The sequence below is a fragment of the Cydia fagiglandana genome, chromosome 13, assembly GCF_963556715.1.
Source record: "Cydia fagiglandana chromosome 13, ilCydFagi1.1, whole genome shotgun sequence".
NCBI classification, from domain to species: Eukaryota; Metazoa; Arthropoda; class Insecta; order Lepidoptera; family Tortricidae; genus Cydia; species Cydia fagiglandana.
Genome location: NC_085944.1, coordinates 6,294,084 through 6,317,187, shown reverse-complemented (window position 1 = coordinate 6,317,187; position 23,104 = coordinate 6,294,084). Strand labels below are relative to the sequence as shown.

General features: G+C 38.0%; 2 protein-coding genes across 7 annotated transcripts in view; both read left to right on the top strand.

Annotated features, from left to right (window-relative positions):
- The window catches only part of LOC134670070 (G-protein coupled receptor Mth2-like), a 69,133-nt gene extending 59,262 nt beyond the window's left edge, over nucleotides 1-9,871 (top strand). For 2 of the 3 annotated variants that reach the window (XM_063527745.1, XM_063527743.1), the window contains exons 7-10: nucleotides 3,757-3,928; nucleotides 4,330-4,515; nucleotides 8,239-8,383; nucleotides 8,913-9,871. In XM_063527745.1, coding sequence (XP_063383815.1) covers nucleotides 3,757-3,928; nucleotides 4,330-4,515; nucleotides 8,239-8,374 — 494 coding nt within the window. In that variant the 3' untranslated portion in view covers nucleotides 8,375-8,383; nucleotides 8,913-9,871. The remainder of the gene's footprint in view (nucleotides 1-3,756; nucleotides 3,929-4,329; nucleotides 4,516-8,238; nucleotides 8,384-8,912) is intronic. The other variant, XM_063527746.1, reaches the window with a different exon arrangement.
- A 2,136-nt stretch (nucleotides 9,872-12,007) lies between these two features.
- Nucleotides 12,008-20,344, top strand: LOC134670068 (bifunctional coenzyme A synthase). Of its 4 annotated transcripts, none has more exons than XM_063527742.1 (10): nucleotides 12,008-12,027; nucleotides 12,722-12,894; nucleotides 13,384-13,564; nucleotides 13,806-13,982; nucleotides 14,313-14,479; nucleotides 14,935-15,138; nucleotides 15,507-15,595; nucleotides 16,340-16,505; nucleotides 17,254-17,436; nucleotides 19,111-20,344. In XM_063527742.1, exons 2-10 carry the CDS (start codon nucleotides 12,724-12,726, stop codon nucleotides 19,315-19,317), a joined length of 1,545 nt encoding a protein of 514 aa, XP_063383812.1. In that variant the 5' UTR covers nucleotides 12,008-12,027; nucleotides 12,722-12,723; the 3' UTR covers nucleotides 19,318-20,344. The 4 variants fall into 4 exon arrangements, with proteins under 4 accessions (XP_063383812.1, XP_063383811.1, XP_063383809.1 ...); XM_063527741.1 differs by lacking the exon at nucleotides 12,008-12,027 and adding an exon at nucleotides 12,059-12,079; XM_063527739.1 differs by lacking the exon at nucleotides 12,008-12,027 and adding an exon at nucleotides 12,059-12,429.
- Nucleotides 20,345-23,104: the final 2,760 nt, after the last annotated feature.

Sequence of the window (23,104 nt, the reverse complement as noted above, 5' to 3'; positions counted from 1 at the left end):
AGGTGAGGCATATAAGGCCCACCTTTATATTAACTGAAATAGTTTTATTAATAATCAGGATATTATGACCAAACCAATTCAATATATATTTCTCATTTGTTCATGTTTCTTACACTGCTACTGTTGCTGTTACTGTTACCGACACAAACACCAGAGAGGAGGAGATCAAAATACGCATCCAAAACGCCCTGCGGTGCAGTGCAGCCCTCCACAAAGTGTTGGTGTCCGGGCTTCTCAGCAAACATACAAAGTTACGGATATATAAAACCGTTATACGGCCTATCCTAATGTATGGCTGTGAGGCCTGGTCCCTAACACTAAAAGAAGAAGGTCAGCTCCTGGTAGCAGAGAGAAAAGTTTATCGCAAGATCCTGGGACCTATTCAGAGAGATAACGGCACCTGGAGGATCTGGAAAAATGCCGAGATCGAGGAGTTAGTGGCCGAACCCAATATCATCGGCGAAACGAAAGCGCACAGACTTCGCTGGTTCGGTCACCTACTCTGAATGGGAGAGGATCGGGCTGTCAAGAAGGCGTTCTTGGGACGTCCGACTGGTAGCCGTCCGGTGGGTCGGCCCAGGTATCGCTGGGAAGACAGTGTGGCGGCGGATCTACTTCAGCTTCGCGTCAGTAACTGGCAGGAAGTTGCGCAGGAGCGGGACAGGTGGCACGCTCTCGTTTCGGAGGCCAAGACTCTCTTTGGATCGCTGAGCCAAAATAGTTAGTTAGTTAGTTCATGTTTCTTAATACAGCTTTTGAAAAATCCATTTTATAAAAAAAACATACCATGTTGGTTCGGAACCGGGCCTTGTTACTGGCACTGACAGTGGGCCTTCTTACAATTAGTCATAGTACAAGTTCAAGAATAACAGAAAATACTACCGGGCCTTATTAGCTTTTATCATGAATTAATTTCATCTTAGATTTAAAATGGTCTATAGTAAAATACGGCCTACATGAGTCATGGAAAAACAAATTGTATTTTATTTAGTACCTATTTGTTGTTCAAAATCTTCAGTAAGCTAACTTATAAGACTCTTTCTATTATAATTAATCTAGATTGACAGTTTACTTAGCAAATTGTACTTTTACCTTTAGGTTTTATGTCGGAAATATTTCACCCAATTTGTACTGAAACATAAGCATTTGAGCGTAATTAATGATGTTTACTGATTGTTAATCTTAAATATACCTATTATGTAGGGCACTTAAATTATTTTAGCGGACCAAGCGGATGTGTATGTTTGTGGACCACTTTTTTATTTAAATAATTAAATTGTAATTCATTCAAAAAAAGCTATTACAATTAGGGATTTAGATACCTCACCTACCTTATTACAAAGCATTACAAAAATGTCCAAAGGCCAAAGCCACGCCGATAAGACATAAGACCTCATAAACGACTTCATAAATATAAACGTTCACTGAAAAAACCCAAATTCATTTCTGATAATTTTATTTCGTTACTGAGTTATCGTTTTGCACCGAATATCAATGAAATAAAAGCACGTTGTTGTTTGATAGATACATTTATATAAACATCGTCACATGAAACCAATATAGGTACTCGTAAACCAGACCACTGCGATGCCACTGGCTTTAAATATCGTTCTTTCAACTGATGATATAGCCACAAAAACCCGCTGAAACTGCAGGTCGAGTCTTGATTTCAATTTCTTGATGATATATCATTGCATTAACTTTCAAAGCACATGATAGATCTTAGAATAGCAACAAAACTGGTTGAAACTAAGAATTTTATTGCTGAAATTATGTGAACAACATTGCTTCGTCTTCATAAATAAAATTTTAATAGTTTATATTGTTTAGGCTAAAATGTGAAGAATTTTGTTGATAAATTGTTTATCTAGTATATTGACATTATGTCATATATGTTTTTAAAATGACGTAATATGAATACCAGCACAATGAAAATTTATTCCAATAAGAAATAACAAATCTTCAAACTTTTTTCATTTTAAGTGAATTAGGAAGAAGCTAATTATACTGATTTGGTTGTATTAATATATTTTATTAAATAATTTGTCATATTTTTTAAGTATTATGACTCGTGAATAAAAATAAATCGAAATTTTAATGACTCTAGATCTCCGTGTGACGTTATTTATTTACCCTATTAATTTTGAACACAGTTTTTCACTGGTATCATCATTCGTATACGGACATGAATTTCTGTCAATATATATGCCAAATCGAACTGTCAACTTGGAAAAAAGAAGTACGCGTCCGCTTCCAACGGCCCACAGCGGGCATCTGAGGAGAAGGAGAATTTGACAGATATGGCGGATGTATGGAAATTATACGAAAGTTTACGTTTACGATTGAATTTCACTGTAGCCTTTAAGAGGAAAAATAGGAAAAGCCTGATTCGTTGTAGTCCAGTTATCTGGCTTTCGAAATCATTCGATTTTATAGCATGAGCATCGATTTTTTTATACAAATTTTACTAAACGCTGACACTCGTTCATCACGTTTTAGGTACAACTTTGCATAAGTGTATTTATTATATTGTAAAACATTTCAGATTTTCAAGGGTGATTCGTTGTAAACACACTCTTTGGGATATTAATGACATTTATTATAATTTTTTTTATCAAGAGATGTGAACGCTAGCGACTAAACGGTGACTGCCTTTTTCGCTGATTTTGCTCGATGCAGTCTATGACAAATCTAGGTAAGTACATTTTTTTTTGCGATACATAGATTTAAATACAATCTCACATCTGAGGATGCCGATGACCAGGCAAAGTGGAGAAGATTGAGCAGGAAAGCTGACCCTGGCGCTAGGCCAGGAAAAGGCTTAGTTGAAGAAGATATATAAATATGTATGCCTAGACACGTAATTTAGGTTATCCAGACAGATCAAAAGGCACTTATATTTAGTGTTGAATGGACCAACTGGGGAGTAAGCCAAGGGCGGTTAATATTACTGTCTTATACTCATTTGACTTCATCCATCGAATTAGTCTGTCTGATACTGAATCAAAGTCATTTGCAAAATTGTGGTAAGGGGCCCATTTTTGCAATGAAATCTAACGCCCCATGGATATGCTTTACATGATATTTATGAACCTATACTTATAACGTAAAATGGACATATCTATCTATAATATTTTAGGTGTGTGCAGAATTATTGTGAGAGCAGTAGGTAAGAGGTACAAATAATGTGCGGGTTGTGCCAGCTGCATGGAACCGATTTACTTTTGACACACTAAACTATTATAGGATTTCGCGGAAGATTAAGGGCCAATTGCACCAACCACATTTGACAGACTGATCAACGTCAGCCGGCGCGCCCCGGCGCATTACTATGAAACTTTCCATGCATAAAAATTTAGCGAACTCTTTAACGATACGAACAGTTTGGTGCAACTGACCCTAAATATCTACCTAGGTACAGGTAGGGTTAAATCGTGACTGAGCTGTCTAAGAAAGATAATTACGAAAATGGGATCTATGCGATCATCACAAATTTTCTTATGCTTAAGTATTACAGCCCCGAAATTTTATATTATTTAGGTATACGTGTAGCAAATTATTTGACTTGTGGTACAACAGTTCGATAAACACCTGTAATCTATAGATCGCCTTACTATAAAAAGTGATCCCATAAGTGCAACATGAACAAATTCTTGTACACAGAACACTAAAAATGAAATTCATCAGGATTGCAATGACCACACATTGCATGACTTTGTACTCATTTTAAACTTTGTATCTACTCTTGTTATTCAGATTGGAAACGCGACCTCATATATTTCTTCACACCAGTCCTGGTCTTGGTATTGTGCAACACTATCCTGTTCTCTGTGACTGCTCACCGCATCCGCTCTATCAAGCAGGAGACGGCCATCTTGAAGAGCTCGGAGTCGGCCAGGAGCGATCGTCTTAAGAAGGATAAGCAAAGGTAAATAAAGGTAAACAGGTTAGAAATACTCGTACTTGGCTCATATTGGATTTATTACATGGTGGCACAATAGAGTACCAGATAGAAACTTCCACACATACTCGTATAAGTAGTGAAATTAGTTAGCACAGGGAAGCTTTGTTTATGTAAATTCAGGGAGTGCTACGGGACGAATAAATAACACAATTTCTTTGTGTGACCTGTAAATGTATTACGATAAGAATCTATCATGATAGCACATAAATCCACACAACGAATGAGTCGGTGCAAGGGCACCAAACAAACTAATCTGTCAAACTGTAAGTATATCTATCAGATAGACTATATATAGAGTATACGCGATACAACGAGTTTATTCGTTTAAATGGCTATAAATATTAATGGATGTTACCCTCAACCAGGTACGGCCTATACCTGAAGCTGTTCATGGTGATGGGCGTGAACTGGTCGGTGGAGCTCATCAGCTTCGCCGTGGGAGGCTCCAACTGGTACTGGGTCGTCGTGGACCTCTCCAACGTGATGCTGGGGTTCTTCATCTTCTTCATCTTCGTGTGGAAGAAGAAGGTGCGCAACTTGGTCAGGAAAAGGTAAGTTTGATGATTTTTTCGAAACTTTTAGTCTCAGGATCGGTTGCACCAAACCGTCTGTCACCGTTAAATCGTTCGCTAAATTTTTTTGTATGGAAAACATACTTCACTGCTGTTTAAAGTTAATCAGTCTGTTAAATGTGGTTGGTGCAACTGAGCCTTAGACTCTTAAGAAGCTGACAGTGTAGATATAACGAGTTTTACACACACTGTAGAAAATTGCTTCGCATTAAATAATTCATAGTTCAAATGTGCAGACCAAACCAATCTGGAAAATTATTCCATTTTAACTCTAAGCTAAAGTTTTGTTCTGAACTGTCCACTAGGATGTAGGACGTAAAATATATCTTGTTTGTGCCGAACCAGTCCTAGTTGATAGGTATCATATTCTATATCTCGGGCTTGCAGGTGTCACTTGAGCGCAATGTAATGGCGACCATCAATATCCCCAGTTTCATGTCACCAATTTATGATGATCGTAAATCAGCTACATCAGGTACCAGCGGTTGTCAATAATATTTGACGTTACACCATATTTGCCGAGTGTTATTGGAGCGCAAGGGGCATATTTGGAAATAAAAAATATTGATGTCAAGTTTATTTCAATATCAGAAGCCTACATATGTGACTCGAGAACTTGAAAGAAGGTGACTTAGCACAAAAGTAAACATAAATGGCAACCACACGGTTACTTTTCTGACTAGGGGCAAATACACGGAATACACCAACCACAAGCCATCAATGTAGTTAACGGTTCGGGTTCGAGGGATCACCATAGCAATGTTACCTACAGCCATGTCACTTCTCACTTTCATAAGTTAAATTAGCCTCCACTGCTTCGTGCCTTTAGAAAATTAACTAATATGTTTTTAATTAAGGACTGTATCGTTTATTATAAATACAACTTTACTTAGCCGTTTTTTCTGGTATTATATTTTTATTAAAAAATTACACATATAGTTTAATTAGTGCTTTAATAATAAGTAACATTTCGTCCTGGGAGATCACGTAAAGCATATGGTTTGGACAATATTTACCCAATCCTCCCGAGTAACTACAACGATTTTGGACAAATACTACAAGAAAATTTACGGTTTGCGAACAAGACGAGATATTACACAAAAAAAATCGTACTATGTAAACAGCAATTACATATGATTCGTAAAGCGAAACATCTGGGCATAGTCTAATCATTTCTTTTAGTTGGAAAAAAAGTTTTGGATCTGTGCTTGGTGGCCTTTTAGAGAATATGGCATGTTACTTACGACAACCCCGACTTTGGTATACAATATAACCATCATGGAGCGTTTCTATCGACCTGTTCTAGCCATGGTTCAACGCCATGAATGTCTGTTAGGCTTTGGATTTCGGTAGATTCTTTTAGCTGTTTCCCTCATTTCGCTGGCGTCAGAAATTGACGGGCATCCAAAATGTTGCATAAAAAGTCGTTTTCATGTAAAGATAAAAAATCACCACATTTATTCTGTGGATGTTCAATTGAGCAATCATGAAAAGGACACTTAGATGGCATATTTTGGCAGCATATTAACCTTTTGTTTCTTTAAATCGTACCAAGGAATCGGTGAAATAGTCTCAAATTAAGCTCGATAGGCTTGTCCAAATTACAATTGCTAGACGGTATTAAAATCATCATAAAGTCCCTAAAATAAAATAAATGTAAAACCTTCTTATATCAGATATGGCTTAAAAATACCCCCAGAGTATACCTTAAGAACATAGTAATACAAAATAATACACACGTCAACAGTTAGACCAGGTTTTATTTGTATTTATAATAAACGATACAGTCCTTATCTCCATCTCTAGTCAGTATTTACTCAAATACGGCATAGTAAATTAGGCACTAAGCATTACCATATCATAGGTATCATAACAAGCCATGAGGGCAACTATAACAACCACTCATATTGGAGTAAAATAGGAATCATATTTCACATTTGTGAATTCTTACTTCTCACTAGTGTTACAATTGCCTATACCCTATACTTTATGACAGCCATAACACCTTAGGAAGTAATGTATGACGTACCAAGCTGTGAAACTAATCAATTAGCGTAGTAGCTTTATTAGCATCGTCAGTGGAGCCACTAAATTGCCGACGAAGCGATAATGAACCAATTACTGTGGAAATGTTTGAGTTATTTACTTAGTTTGGAACTTGTGCAGCAAGAACCAGTGGTAGGACGGGGCGTTCGCAAAACTAGATTGTCAATTCCCACCCGTTTCAGAGAATTGCGCGCCTTGTCCCACGAGTAACCATTAAAAAAGTAAAGAAAATTTAAGAGAAAGATAAAAACCATATAAAAACCTAACAGCTGCTTTTACGTGCGGCCACTGGTAAATAATAAATTCAATGCGCCTTTTCGGGTTTGGTTGAACAATTCAAAGCTTAAGTAGCTTGAGCTCTGAATGCAATCCGTGCGTGACTGTACCGTAGTGGTTAGACTTTTCGAATTATTTGACCAGGCCGCGTAGCCAAGATGTCAATCGCTTACGCTTCGTAGCGATCGAAACGCAACTGTCCTTGTCACACTAATATGGAAGAGCGATAGAGAGACATAATGCTTTTCGTTGTCGAAGCGATAGCGATTGCAACCTTGGCTAGGCCGGCAGCCTGTTTAGACTAAAGTTTCCTGGGCTTGTTTAATCATTTCATCAATCTAGGCCAGTGGTTCTTAACCTAGGGGTAATTACCCCCGTGGGGGTAAAACTGGTATTTTACAGGGGTAATAAGCTAACCTAATATAACAATACAACAAACGTACACGTTTTATTTTTTATTACCATTGGGAGGAGGGGTAAAATCAGGTTCCCTAGTTAGTCATAGGGGTGACCGGCCTGAAAAGGTTAAGAACCACTGATCTAGGCTAAATAAATAACAACATTCCTAATTGAAGCCTAAGAAAATGAGACCGCGTTACTCACCTGTAAAAAGAGTAGTTCTTGTAATTACTTAAAGCGTATTCTCTCGGGAAATGTGTCTGGAGTAGACAATGACTGTTGAGTCAGATTAGACGTGCTACTAGCAACAGCAAAAACATTGAAAAAAGAAGTAGCAATGTGGACAGTAGTCTAATGGTTATGATACTTATGGTAATGGGTGGTATGTAGGTGTAAAAAGTCAGGCAGGCAGTGGTTTTGTTTTGCGAAAGCGACAGCTGTATGAACTTCCAACCCAGAGGGAAAACTCTATACTCTATATTTCTTTAGGTATTTACCTAAATTAAAGTAAATAAAATGAGCGTAGATGAAAACATTACGTATGATCAAATCATGTAGGTTAAAGTCAGGTCGTTCAGTGACTGATCTAGGCGGTTTTGTAGTTGGTTGCATGGTTAATTAAATCAATAAATGTTATAACTACCCAAAAATATACAAATTGATTGTTTACTTTCTTTTAAATACCTAAACAGACTAGGCCTAAAAACTCATATTACACAGGGATTCGTCCGATTTGCTCACGATGTTTTTGTTTACAGAAAAACTACTGGTAAACATCAAACGATATTTTGTAGAGATAAAAATAGCTGCAAGGTTGTTTTTAGAACCAAAATCATTATAGTATTCAATTATAAAGAGAGGGCCACCACACGGCGGCGGTCTTAGCAAGCGTGTCTTATGTGTGTTACGTTGTATTTCACACAATTTTTTATTACATAGGTCGCTATTTTACTTAGTTCTAATAATACTGTATAATTTCAGCTGGAACAACTTCTGCGGCACGAGGACAGTCGCAGACGGGCTTGGAAAATGGGCAACCCGCACTAGTTCGGCACCGACCGAAGACACCCGAGTATCGGCCGACGACACCGCCATGCGGATGAAAGAGCTCCACTAACTATCACAGGTTATTGTTGACTTTACAAAGTGAATCACAATGACAGCACTAGCACCTAGTCTTTGATGGGTTCGTGAATGGGCAACGTATGAACGTAATAGTTCGACAATCGACAGCCACCGAAAACATTCGAGTATCGGCTGACGAAATGTTTTACTAACCATCACAGGTATTATTGACTTTAGTAGCCCTAATATTTAGACAATTCAAGAACTGGTATGCAATATTAAGTACTTTGCTAACTAAAGAGTGATCGAGACCTAACTTAACCTAATCAGCAAAATACCGCAATATAACAAAACCTGCATGTAATTTTTTGAACCGTCTTACGTATATGGCTTTAAACCGTGAATCACCGTGACAACCAGTGGTGGACACAGGTTCGGCAAAGCAACCCAAACTTGTTCGGCATCAGACATGAGACTTCTATATGTAGGACCCTATGAAAGTCTCATCAAAACCCCTTACCTACAGAGTCGGGGTATGATATTAGGTAGGTATATTATATTTATGTTATGAACTGAAAATCTTGTTTCAGAACCGGACGACATGCCGTTATCAAAGCCAAAGAATTCTCAGAATAAATTCACATCTGTAGTTATAGTTAATTTAAGTTAATTAATTTTAATTTAAGCTTTTTACAGCCTTTTTATTAGTTAGGTAGGTACATCATGTTCACAATGTCAACTGTTTCCAAAAAAATAAGTAAAATAGGAGCCACCTTTCCCTATCTGTACAATAATACAGGCTTGATTCCGATTTTTCGGATGTGCTCATAAATATCTTTGACGACCGGTCTGGCCTAGTGGGTAGTGACCCTGCCTGCGAAGCCGATGGTCCTGGGTTCGAATCCCAGTAAGGGCATTTATTTGTATGATGATACAGATATTTGTTCCTTAGTCATGGGTGTTTTCTATGTATTTAAGTATTTGTATATTATATACATATATCGTTGTCTGAGTACCCACAACACAAGCCTTCTTGAGCTTACTGTGGGACTTAGTCAATCTGTGTAAGAATGTCCTATAATATTTATTTATTTATTTATATTTATTTATCTTAACACAATTTAAACAAGGAATTTGTGTGAGTATTCTGAAATTTTTAAGCACCTTAACCGTTGCGATACCTCTGATGGCAACTATACAATTGGTAGGTAAAGGTGGCTGGCTGTACCTATCTTTAGTTTGAAATATTTTTTTTTCTATAATAACTAAGTAATATAATTATTTGAGCAGCCTGGATATAGGTGTATAGCTTTAAATAGCTTCTAAGATAGGTACAGTTATCATGAGCAATTTCAAGCTTTTCGAACACTTAATACAGCGGTCGGCAACCTTTTTGCAGCCTAGGGCCACATAGTAAACGAAGTTGCAGCGAGACGCACTTAGTTAATATTTGTGACTTTACCAGACTTCGTCAATATGTACATACAAATTAGCCAGGGAGAGTCGTGGACTACAAGCGAGAGGTTCGCGGGCCGCTCGTTGCCGATCGCTGAGTCTAATGGTTCCTCTACACGATGGGCGAACGCCGGCTACTCCAAGGGACGCATTTATGCGTTAGAGGGAGCAAGTGATATTGCTATCTCATTCTACCGCATAACTGCGTCCCTTGGAGTGGCCGGCGTTGGCCCATCATGTAAAGGAGCCATTAACAAATTCTGCTGCCAACTATGCCTAGGTATTTTGAATAAAGAGTACAAAATCAATATATAAGGATAAAGTTGCCCGATTAAGTAATTTGTAACTTAAGTATATTATAATAGGCATTTAAAATATATTGAGAATAGGTGAAAATAGTTAGTTTCTAGGATCTAGATAGGTATGACTAAGTAGTTAGCTTTTGCATCGCATACTTACATTACTTACCTACGTGAAATCACTGATCGCTTATTTTTGTAATCATTATAATACACGCCCAACAGAAATAATTGTGCGTGTAAGCAAGATGCAGTAAGGTAAGTTAAAAACAAGATGTGTATTAATAATCACTTATTTCTACTTAACAAAAGGCACTTTATACAGAGTGGCCAAGAAATAAGTGCATTCCCGTTGCCAGGGACCAACCCCTAAAACGCGGAAAATGAATTTACCCTCCCATAGAAAATGGACCAGTCAAAATGTATGAAACAGCCAAATTTTTTTTCGCGATCTTGGGGTTGGTGCCATAGTAAAAGTTGCTCAGTATAATCCCAAAACCTCCCTGGCAACGGGAATGCACTTATTTTTTGGCCACCCTGTATATGGTCTATGGTGCGAAAATGCACTTGCTCGTCGGCTTTTCGTAGGCACCTACTTATATATATTTCTACTTACACAGTCTTATGATGGCAATTTGAATAAGCCATAAATGTATTCTGGATCAGAATGAATTTAAGCTTTTGTATTAAATTGTTGAAAGCCTGATATTTTGTGTTTTATTATATTTTCCTGTAGTTTTAATTATCAGTAAGTAAGTACCGTATTTTATGAGGTCCGGAGTTATCCCAGACCAACCCAGGGCTATAACCGCGAAAATCGAAGTTCGCAAATTGCGGGCATTTTTCTCTGTATTAAATGACAGAGAATACGCCTTCATTGGAGTAAAAGAGAAAGATCCCCGCAATTTGCAAATTTCGGTTTTTTGCGGTAGCCCCTCTGATGGTTACCCTGACGTACTTACTACGTTTCGTTTATGCAGGTATCAGTCTCCCCGCGATTCAAACCCGGAATTGGTTCTAGCAAGCAATGAGTTTTTCGAAACTTCTGGGTACGATGTAGCATTTCATTTTTACCAGTCACTTTTCGGTGAAGAAAAACATCGTGAGGAAACCGAGCTAATCTCAATTAAAGGCCTAGTTTTGGGAGGTCAAATCGCTTTCGTAAAAAGTCCCCCTTATTCATAAACGTTTACTAAAATTGACGAGCCGATAACGTTTATGAATAAAGTGGTAAGTGCTTACGCCATTATTTGGGATTGGTTGCCAAGCGGACCCCAGGCTTCTATGAGCCGTGGCATATAACCGGGACAACGCGAAGAAGATTGTGTTACCTGTCCCGTTCTCGCAGGCCTGTAAAAGTGAGACACTGAGTAAGTAGGTACCTAATAGAAATTTTAGGATGAAATCTCTGTAACAAAAAGCTGAATCTTTTGATACTTCTCAATTTCTATCTTAGAGAAGTTAATCAATTCACAGAACAATCCAAATCAATGACAAACCCAAAGAAGTAGACTGTAACAACATGTATTTCTGTACCACTATAACAAAGTACGGAACCCTCAGTGGGCTAGTCCGATTTTATTTAAATTTAGCTGCCTTATTATGCTGACGGAAATGGCTTGCCAATCTAACCCCATTTTATAATAATAGTCTGTCAGACAACTTTGTCAGTAGAAAATACGCAAAATTCAAATTTTCTATGAAATGATAATCCTGGGCGTAAATATTTTTTAAATTTTCTGCTTTTTTCTACTGACGGAAATGGCTTGACAGACTATATCTTCCACACTACCTTGAACGACATGAGCGTAAAACTGATCGCTGTCAGTGTCAGTGTCAGTTTGACAGTTGTTGTCTTTATGAATGACATGTCAGATCAACGGGGACTACCCGGACTAAATAAAATAATTATTTCTAGATTACTAAAATCTACATAAACATTTAGATTAAGGTGCTAAAAAGCAAGTTTTCAATTTATAATTTTCATATATTAACATAATTAGGTATTGTATGGTGTTGGTATTTATTAGTTTCATTTGAACAGTGCGCCTATGTAATCATACAGCAGTTTTTTAGTTATCAAATTTAGACTATATCAAACGATATATTGTATATAAAATAAACGAGTAAATATATTCTTTCGAACTTTAGTCCATTGTGTAAACATACCAGTGTAAAATGTAGATAAGTAAAGGCTTTAGTGGTGTAGAACCTTATCAATATTATCATATGTAAAAAGTAACCTTTGTACTGTACTAAAGAATGTTTAGTTTTAATCTTAGCCTTTCGTTTATTGTGGTATTGCTGTCATTACTCATATCTTATGTCTTTGTCGCGTTGAACAATAATTCAGGTGGGTGAAAGTACTAAATTATACAGTAACAGTACAGTAAAACCTGTTTTTTATTTACCCAATAAGATTATCGCTTTAGGCATTTTTTTTAACACCACGACAGTGCAAAGCCCGCCTATGTGGCCCTTAAAGCCTATAGAAGCTCAACACCCAGTAGTATAACAAGCATTTGCCAATTCATTGACCTAAAATACCTCTTAAAATTTGTTGGAAAATATACCATGAAGAAAGTATTATCAGATATTACTGTTCACTTTAAACGCTATGCAATGTAGATTTATTTTGTTTACAGATATGAAAATGGGAAAAAATGGTTTATTGTTTGTGTCAAATGCTGCAAAAGCGCACAATTATTGCTTGAAGGCCTCACAGTTTGTTCAAAAAGTGCTGTACATAAAGATAAATGAGAATTCTCTTAACACCTTACCAGTTCTTAGTAGCCAGATATCTAATATTTATACAAGGGTAAGTAATAAACACAGAAGTGGTCAAACATACTGACTGTGTGGACCCCACGAGACAACACAAAAAGGAAAAGAGGCAGACAATACAAAAGATGGTCAGATGATCTAAGGAAAACTGCGGGTCCACTATGGACACGACTAGCTAGAGACAGAGAGGCATGGAAGGCATTGGAGGAGGCCTTTGTGTCAAAAGGACACGTCGAGCCGACGGTTGCTGCAAACACATGAACAAATAACGAAAACTGTACTAAATATTATTATTAACTGTATGCTCGAAATTAAAGGCTTTGAAATGAGATTGAAATGAAGTAATAAACACTATGTATCAGTCTTAAACCAGATCTAGACGGGTGAAACATGTAATGTAAGATTACATAGACCGTCAACATGTAGACAGCACTGCAAGCGCCTTTGTGTTCGTGCTATAAACCTGGATCAGGCACGAATGTTACATGTAATAACTTTAAATACATTTTATGTTTTTTTACAGACATCTTCATATTCCAAATTAGATGTACGACTGATAATTAAACCTGTGGATAGAGTTAAAAATATTAGGACATACTATCCCATAGACCTCTTACTCTATGATAATGAGCTATCCTCAGAGATTGAAAAGCTGAAGAAATCAGCGGAGAGCCTTAAAACTGACTATCAGATACAAAGTATTGGTATGTTTTTTTTATGTATTAATATTAATACAGACAATAATATAGTAACAAATGGAAAAAATCTGCTAACATGGTTTTATCAGTCAAGTAATGCTTTTAACTTTTACTAGTGGAAGTTTCTTTTCCATTACTATTATTTCTTCCATTTCTTACATAATAATTATAAATTACAGGGTTTTTTTATAATCCTAGGGCTCTATACAGGTTGGACCCGCCGTTTCAAATGTTATTTTGTTTTCAGAACAAGATGGCGAACTTGAAACTTTCAATGAAGAGCCTGTGAAGCAATATGAGTATGTGGCACTGGGTGGCACATTCGACCGGCTGCACAATGGGCACAAAATACTGTTATCACAGGCCGTGCTGCGCTCGACCAAGCATGTCACTGTGGGGGTTACTGATGTCAACATGATTCAGTGTAAGTCTATGATTATATAATGCGGGGTTGTTAGTTTTTATAATGTTGTAAAACAGAAACATGCTGGTTAGTTTTACTCGCTACTATATGTATAAACAAAAGCTAACAAAATGTACAGTATTATCTTTTAGGTAATTAGAAGAATCTCTTGTCAAACCATAGTAAAGATTTTTCTTTATTTTCTTTTTATCTATTATTTAATTTTTCTTGAACTATTTAAGTACTTAGTTTACTTACTTATTTTATTTCAATTTCGAACATAATAACTTCCTTCAATTCAAATAACATTCAGTAACAGATCTATGATTTTATATGTTGAACAAATTACAGATAAACGTTTTATTACAGCCAAAAAGCTATTTGAATTGATAGAACCGACGGAAACGAGAATCAAAGCTGTGTTAGATTTCCTTACTGATATAAATCCCGACCTAGAGTACAATGTGCTGCCCATACATGATTTGTATGGACCCACCAAAGATGACCCTAAATTTCAGGTAAACTGTTTTCTTACACTTGTTAGATTGTCAGCACAAATTTAAACAAATTACTTCTTGTTAACACAAACAGCAGAAGGTTGATATTTCAAATGTTCTATGAGTATGATTTTTGTAATATTTTTTTATACCACATCGGTGGCAAACAAGCATACGGCCCGCCTGATGGTAAGCAGTCACCGTAGCCTATGGACGCCTGCAACTCCAGAGGTGTTACATGCGCGTTGCCGACCTTTTAAAAACCTGTACACTCCTTTTTTGAAGAACCCCATACTGTAGACCCCCGGGAAACCCTCGGAAGGGAGCTCATTTCACAGCCGGTGCGTCCGGTTTTATATTTATATAAAACAGAAAATCAAATGTGTAAAATTGCTCTGTGACTCACAAAGGTAGGAATTTGATATACCTACACATATATGTTGTGGACTGGATACTAAAAGAAATTTGTATTACAGCTAATAGTAGTAAGCGAAGAAACCCAACGCGGCGCACAAAAAATCAACGAAAAGCGACAAGAGAACGGTCTGCCATTATTAGACACTTACGTCATCGGCCTCGCACAGGACTCGAGTCCGCAGCGCTCTCACGAAGAGGAAGAGAAAGTGAGCTCCAGCAACCAGCGGATGCGGTTACTGGGAACTATGCTGAGGCCGCCTGTTGTAAGTAGTCTTTAAATACCTTTTAGAAAAGCACTTCGACCTCGCAGCGGCCTCACGAAGAGTAGAAAAATTGAGCACCAGTAACCAGAGTATGCGGTTACTGTGCAGCACTATGGAGTTAGATTATAATAGTACCTACCTACTTCGGCATCGCAGCGGACTCGCCAAGACGAAGAGAAAGTGAGGTCCAGTAACTAGAAGATACAATTACTGAGAACCATAATTGACCCTTCATTTTGAATGTTTATAGTGATAGACATTGTTAGCCAGGCCTAGTTTAATTTCTAATTTAAATTGATTTAGGTTTTCTTATTCAAATTTGAAAACAATATGTCAATTTGTGATGTTTAGTTGACATTTATTTACAGGAAAACAAAAATATACCCGCGTGGCCTTACGTGATCGGACTGGCTGGTGGCATCGCCAGCGGAAAAAGCAATATTGCAGAGAAATTAAGGTACTTAAGCTTTATTTTAAACCTAAACGCATAGAGAATTGCACTACATCCAATACATGTACAGTCAAGGAATTTAAATTCCGACCCATTTCGTACTTTGTCACAGTGACAATCAATATGAAAGCCGCTAGAGACCTCATACGGTTGTCACTGTGACAAAGTACGAAATGGGTCGGAATTTAAATTCCTTGACTGTACGTGCAGATGTGTCCAATGCACTGGTAGTGCACCCCTCGCACACTGGCCTACGCGCTGCAGCTGCATATTGCATTATGTACAGTCTCCATAAAGATGTAACGGACCTACCAATAAAGTACTCACAAATATCTACACACGCCTCAAGGCGCTAGAGTGCGTGTGCGTGTTCAGATATTATTGAGCACCTCGGCCGCTCGGATATCTGATGGCGACTGTACATGGTTCACGAACGGCGAACTAGTGTCATTCGCAAAATTTTGAAACATCTTCAGATTACCGCAATCTTTGGCTTTTAGTACAATCGACGTCAAATATATGTTTACAATTTTCGTCTTATTACAAGGGAGTAAGATGCAAAAGTGTAAACATATCTTTGACATCGACTGTACAATCGCAGTAACAGTCTAAGGCTATATATTAGCCAAGTTATGTAACCTACATCTATTTAGCAGCTGAACCATGTTCAGTATGACTTTTCGTTATGATCGATATTATTGCCTGGCCTATACTAAATGAAAAAGTACTAAAGATAAATCCTGATTTCAGGTTAAAAGGCGCCGCCATTGTGAACTGCGACCTGATAGCTCATGACTTGTACAAGCCAGGGCTTCCGCTGAATCAGACCGTGGCCGATGCCTTCGGGAGAGACATTATTACGGACAGCGGCGAGGTGGACCGGCGGAAACTGGGGCAGATCGTATTTAGTGATAAGGTTTGCAGACTTTCTTGATGACATAAACGTTATTGTATTTCTTTCGAGCTGGTGAGGTGAAATTTAGATACTGGTTGAAAACGTCGTGAATCGAAACGTTCAAACTTCGAGCAACGCCGGCTTCCGTAATGTTGGATTGGAAGGGAGGAGTCCAAGCGATATCTTACCGTACAAATCATTCTGCCATGTTTTGCGGGGGGAAACGTGCACATAGAAAATGACACACGTCACAAAGACAAATCTTGCAAACCTCGATCTCTTTTTGTGTACGGATGAGTAACTACACACTGAGAGAAAAGTACAGCAAAAATACACTTAGAATTACAAAAATAAACTTAATCCGGGGACAAGGAGAGTTTACTAATAGGAACAAATTGACTTTTGAAATTTCTATTAGTTCTTGCAATTTCTATTATCTGTTTGTTGAAATTATATTTGGGATTACTGAGCTGTTTGTAGAAATAAATAAACTTTACAGAAATAGTGAAACGTCCATAATTATTACTAAAACTTCATTTTTTTCCCCAGTACAGAACTGTTTTTTAATTCCTGGTGATGATTTTTCTCTCAGTGCACGCATCGCGATAGGTACAGTTGTATCTATGCTTCGGCGGAGGGGAAATAGTACGAAAGCCGTCTCCCCGGTGTAGCTCGAAGCGCTCCAAACATGTCCAAGTTGGGGCATAGCCAAAGAAATATCGTATATAGAGCTTCTGAGCAGCTAAAAATCAACCGCTTTTAATTCCAGGACCAATTAGAAAAGTTAAACCAACTTGTATGGCCTGCAGTGATCGAGGAGGCCCAGAGAAGGGTACGGGCTCTCGGGCAGGAAGGGTACAGGGTGGTGGTGATAGAGGCGGCCGTGATGGTGCGCGCCAAGTGGTACACCCAATGCCACCAGCTGTGGGCCGTCATTATACCGCCAGAGGAGGTAAGATCAGAGAGATATGTCTGTATTTTCCAACAATATTTTACGTATTTTATATGACCTCTTGGTCATAGATATCAGGTATATTCCGTATATTATTTGTACAACCAGTACCATCAGCTGTGGGCCGTCATTATACCGCCAGAAGAGGTAAAATCAGAGAGATATTTCTGTATTTTCTTACAGATTTATATGACCTTGGCCATAGATATCAAGTCTGTTATTGGTACAAACAGTGCCAGCAGCTGTGGGCCGTTATTCTACCGCCAGAAGAGGTAAGATCAGAGATATGTCTGTATTTTCTAACATATTTATATGACCTTGGCTACAGATATCAGGTCTGTTATTGGTACACCCAGTGCCATAAGCTGTGGGCCGTTATTCTACCGCCTGAAGAGGTAAGATCAGAGATATGTCTGTATTTTCTAACATATTTATATGACCTTGGCTACAGATATCAGGTCTGTTATTGGTACACCCAGTGCCATCAGCTGTGGGTCGTTATTCTACCGCCTGAAGAGGTAAGATCAGATATATGTCTGTATTTTCTAACATATTTGTATGACCTTGGCTACAGATATCAGGTCTGTTATTGGTACACCCAGTGCCATCAGTTGTGGGCCGTTATTCTACCGCCTGAAGAGGTAAGATCAGAGATATGTCTGTATTTTCTAACATATTTATATGACCTGGGCTACAGATATCAGGTCTGTTATTGGTACAACCAGTACCATCAGCTGTGGGCCATCATCGTACCGCCAGAAGAGGTAAGATCAGAGAGATATGTCTGTATTTTCTAACAGATTTATATGACCTTGGCCATAGATATCAGGTCTGTTATTGGTACACCCAGTGCCATCAGCTGTGGGCCATCATCATACCGCCAGAAGAGGTAAGATCAGAGAGATATGTCTGTATTTTGTAACAGATTTATATTACCTTGGCCATAGGTATCAGGTCTATTATTGGTACAACCAGTACCATCAGCTGTGGGCCATCATCATACCGCTAGAAGAGGTAAGATCAGAGATATGTCTGTATTTTCTAACATATTTATATGACCTTGGCTACAGATATCAGGTCTGTTATTGGTACACCCAGTGCCATCAGCTGTGGGCCATCATCATACCGCCAGAAGAGGTAAGATCAGAGAGATATGTCTCTATTTTCTAATAGATTTATATGACCAGTCGGGGTGTTCCTAGTGTTAAAGGATTTTGAACCTTCTGTACTGTAGTTATATTCCATATTTAAGCAACACTGCGGCACTCCGCGCTCGCAAATGCACGCGACCACTGTCACTGCACTCTCATTTAAATGTGGAGTTACAAATGTATAGAAGGTTTAAATTATTGATTTCTTGAATTGATTACAGAGGCTCTGAGATTAGATTATACGTCACTTGAAAATCATCACCGTCCCTTTTCGTCAAAGCTTCAAATAAGTAAATATAAACAGATACATTTAAATAAATAAATAGGTATTATAGGTCATTCTTACACAGATTGACTAAGTCCCACAGTAAGCTCAAGAAGGCTTGTGTTGTGGGTAGTCAGAAACAACACACATTTACATTTGCATCACACATACACATTTACATCTACATTTGTAAATAATTATTCTTTCCTTTCTCCGTTAAACCTTAAAAAGTTATCCTTAAAATTATTTTTTATTCAGGCAATCAAAAGACTACAAGAGCGCAACGGCCTCACAGAAGAAGAAGCGAGACAACGCATAGAATCCCAGCCTTCGAACCAAGAGCAAGTGTCGCTAGCTAACATAGTCTTCAGCCCGTATTGGAGCTACGAGTACACGCAGATGCAGATCGATCGCGCATGGCAACACTTGCAGGAGTTATTGGACAGCAGAAAGTGTAACTGCTAACAATATGTTGTTAATCCTTTGAACGCCACGCCTAAGAGCGTTTTCACATTGTCCGATCCGATATCGGATGTCTATCTATCCGCGTAGTCGGGCCACGGCGGCGCCGTCTTTAGCGTGACCGCTACAACATTATGCCTACACATACGCACACCAACAAATATTATCGGTACGACAGCTGACGGGGGCTCCAACATGGCTGAATTTATCGGAAGCGCCTTTCCGATATCGGATGCCGGAAGGCGCCTAAGACAAAAACAGCTGCAGGAGAATGCCATTGGCATCAAGTCCGCCTTTTTTGCTTTGTCTATCGTTGCTTAGTGATAATGTTTTTTTTTATAAATAAATACAGAGAAACACATATTTCTTACATTTTACTTCATTCCGACATCCGATATCGGATCGGACGTGTGAAAACGCTCTAACACGGGCGTCGCGTCAACGTGAACCCATTTGTTACAGAAATGTGTAAGATTTCGATGATGGTTACCTTTTGTGTAAGGAATTCGAATATGCCTCAGACAATTAACAGTTGATATTTGAATTGATTCGGAACCATAGACAATCTGTGCTCTGAATTGAGACCCGTTGTGGACATATTTTACAGGCAATAATAGAAATTTAAGGAAATGCCATGTTATACATATGTATTTATTGTTTAAAGAAATTATGGTTCGTTTATTTAATGTAAGTATCAATGTTTTGGAGTTCATTTTAAACATATCGGTGGGTGGTAAAAAAACAAACGCTATTGCTGTCTTTTACTAGCGTAATCGTGCCTATACACTTTATCTGATAATGTCTCCAAATAAATACGGCGTAAATGAATAGTTACCATTATTACGCCAATCTCTGTCTATCAATTCTATCATACTTAGTACTTGGGTACTTGTAGTAAGAAACAAATGCACGACATGCCTTTTCATCACACTCGCTCAGTAAATGTGGAATTGCACGCAGGTTTAGCGGGAGTTATAGAAAAAGCGTTCTCCCTAGGGAGTTATGAAGTTTCTAGTGCCATACTTAAGAGCTTTTTGTCTTTATACTTAATTTTTGTATCGCAAGTGTGATGAAAAACATTGTGTGTAACTCGGGGCGTAATAATATTGCAAACTAGAGACGTCGCGATTTAACTTACTCTCGTTTGCAATATTCAACTTACGCCCCATGTTGCACAATGTACTATTACAGACTGTCTTTTTTAAATGGGAAACAGAAGAACAGGTCTGTAAAATCAAACTTTTGCTAATGTTTGATAGTATAAGATTGTTAGGCGAATGACGAGTCGCTCACACGACTATGTAAATATGCCGTAAAGCCCCCTCCAGACTATGCGCGTGAATCGCGGGCGAAGCCGCAAACGCGAGTGTGGAGTCCAGAACGCAGACCTGCGAAATCGACTCCACACTCGCGTTCGCGGCTTCGCCCGCGATTCACGCGCATAGTCTGGAGGGGGCTTAAGAAACATATTATTTACGCAATCTGTTACATTTTAATACATGTAAGTCTGAATGGCAAACCAACTATGTTAGTAGAAAAGGGTGGCAAATTTTACAAAAAGGAGGCGCGAACGATTGTTGACTTATTATATTAAAATGTCAAGTCTTTTTAACCAACTTCAAACAAGGACTTCATAAAAGGAGGAGGTTACCAATTTAACCGTATTATTTTTTCTACTGACAAAATTATACAAAATTGTACATTAAGAGTAACATACAATTAGGAAATACACACTAAACAACTTGAATGTATCTAAACTAATGAATATGTGGCGTCGCAATCCTCTCAAGCCAAAAATAAACTACGAGTACGGTGCTTAATAAAAAATATCTTATTCTAAAAGACCTCCGCGAGCTGAACCGGGTGCAAAGGTGCCCATCAGGCCATCACACTTCCCGCGTTACCACGTTGGATGACAATCTCTGTCACTCTAATAACGCCTTCGTTGGAGTAAAAGAGAAAGATCCCCGCAATTTGCGAATTTCGGTTTTCGCGGTAGCCGCTCAGGACCGAACTCTCGCGAACTGACTAATTGGTTTGCCAGACGATGGATATGACAGAATGGATATATTTCTTTAAGACACAGAAAACAGGCCAATATACGTCTATTAAGAACATTAATAACGATACGCATCTTATACGCATACGATACGTATACATAGTTATATTCAATTACACAAACGGGTCTACCGCGATATAATTTCATTGTTTTTACCTTTAATTCCGACGTTTCAGCTGAGTTGCACCAGCTGTGGTCACGGAAAGACTGACGTCCCAACAAATGTCAACGGAGATATTAACAACACTAAACTACCCGAAATTAGTTTATAAAAATGTCAATAAACATTAAACTTTAACGGGTAGCTGCAATTCCTTTGTCTACCCCGAACATTTTTATAAACTAATTTCGGGTAGTTTAGTGTTGTTAATATCTCCGTTGACATTTGTTGGGACGTCAGTCTTTCCGTGACCACAGCTGGTGCAACTCAGCTGAAACGTCGGAATTAAAGGTAAAAACAATGAAATTATATCGCGGTAGACCCGTTTGTGTAATTGAATATGTGTACAAAACGCGAGAGTTTAAAGTGTTATGATACGTATACATATAAGAAAACAATCAAATTTTATGTTTACATATTTAATTGGAACTTATGACATGAATAAAATATATTTTCTTAACTAGATTGTCTCATTTAGTATCATTATGGAAATGCGATAGGTAGGTAGATAATGTAATGAGTATAATAACGTAAAACGAGTATTACAATCCTCCTAATTTGATTGGTCTACTCTACATTGATTTATATACTAGCTAACCCGTTCATTGTTCAGATACGCTCGTTGCGCTACGTTGTTCCCCATTGGATTCCACTTCCAGTAAAAATCCTCCGTGGAGAGTTGGAGACTTGATGGATCTCCATAAAAGGCTAACTATGAAAAATATATGCTTGTCATGTATTTCGCTATTTATTTTAGTATACCCTATCTGCGAAGCCAGAATCTTACCGTCTACCAATTACGAGTCTACAAATGAAGGAAAAAGGACCGAATTTATTGTAAGTTCAATTATTGACCATATTTATTTCAAATTTAATTATACTTGGTCAAGCAAATCTTGTCAGTAGAAAAAAGCGGCAAATTTTAAAAATGTAGGCGCTAAGGGATATCGCCTCATAGAAAATTTGAATTTCGCGCCTTTTTCTACTGACAAGATTTGCTTGACCGTCTATATTTTGACATAGCTTGTTAGCCAACATAACAAAATAAAATCTAGGATTTGACATGACGAGAAAGTTTAAAGACATTTTTACACGACACGACGTTAGTTTATAATGATATGACTCATAAGGAGAAGAACCATTTCAAAAGTTCGTTTATACCAATAGCGTTCTGGTGGGATAGCATTGTAACTAGAATTGACAACCCGTTTAGCCTAGCGAGTATTGGCAGTAATCCAGTTCAGGAAACTAATGGTTCTGGGTTCGAATCCCGGCGAGTAGGCGTTACAAACCCGGTTTCACCGAAATCGGAAAAACCGGGATTACAGCCAATTGCAAAAACCGGGTTTTCAATTTGATAAAACCGGCTTTTTCGAGTTTTTCGATTTTACAGTTTTATATACATAGTTTAATTATTTAAAGCGCAATTTGAAAAAAATCAATACATTATATGCACTAATTGTATAAATGAACAGTTTTTTAGTCTCCAGCGTTATATCTGTTTGCCCAGTTTTGCAGATAGGCTGCTTACGTGCTCCTTGAAGTTAAGGCTTCAATCCAGGACGCTTCGG

Excerpts from the sequence above, each read along its gene's own strand:
- LOC134670068 (XM_063527739.1), top strand. The coding sequence starts at position 12,339 with ATGTTTAGTTTTAATCTTAGCCTTTCGTTTATTGTGGTATTGCTGTCA. Across the intron at positions 12,430-12,721 it reads CGCGTTGAACAATAATTCAG|ATATGAAAATGGGAAAAAAT; the intron begins GTGGGTGAAAGT and ends TTTTGTTTACAG. Across the intron at positions 13,565-13,805 it reads CTATCAGATACAAAGTATTG|AACAAGATGGCGAACTTGAA; the intron begins GTATGTTTTTTT and ends TTTTGTTTTCAG.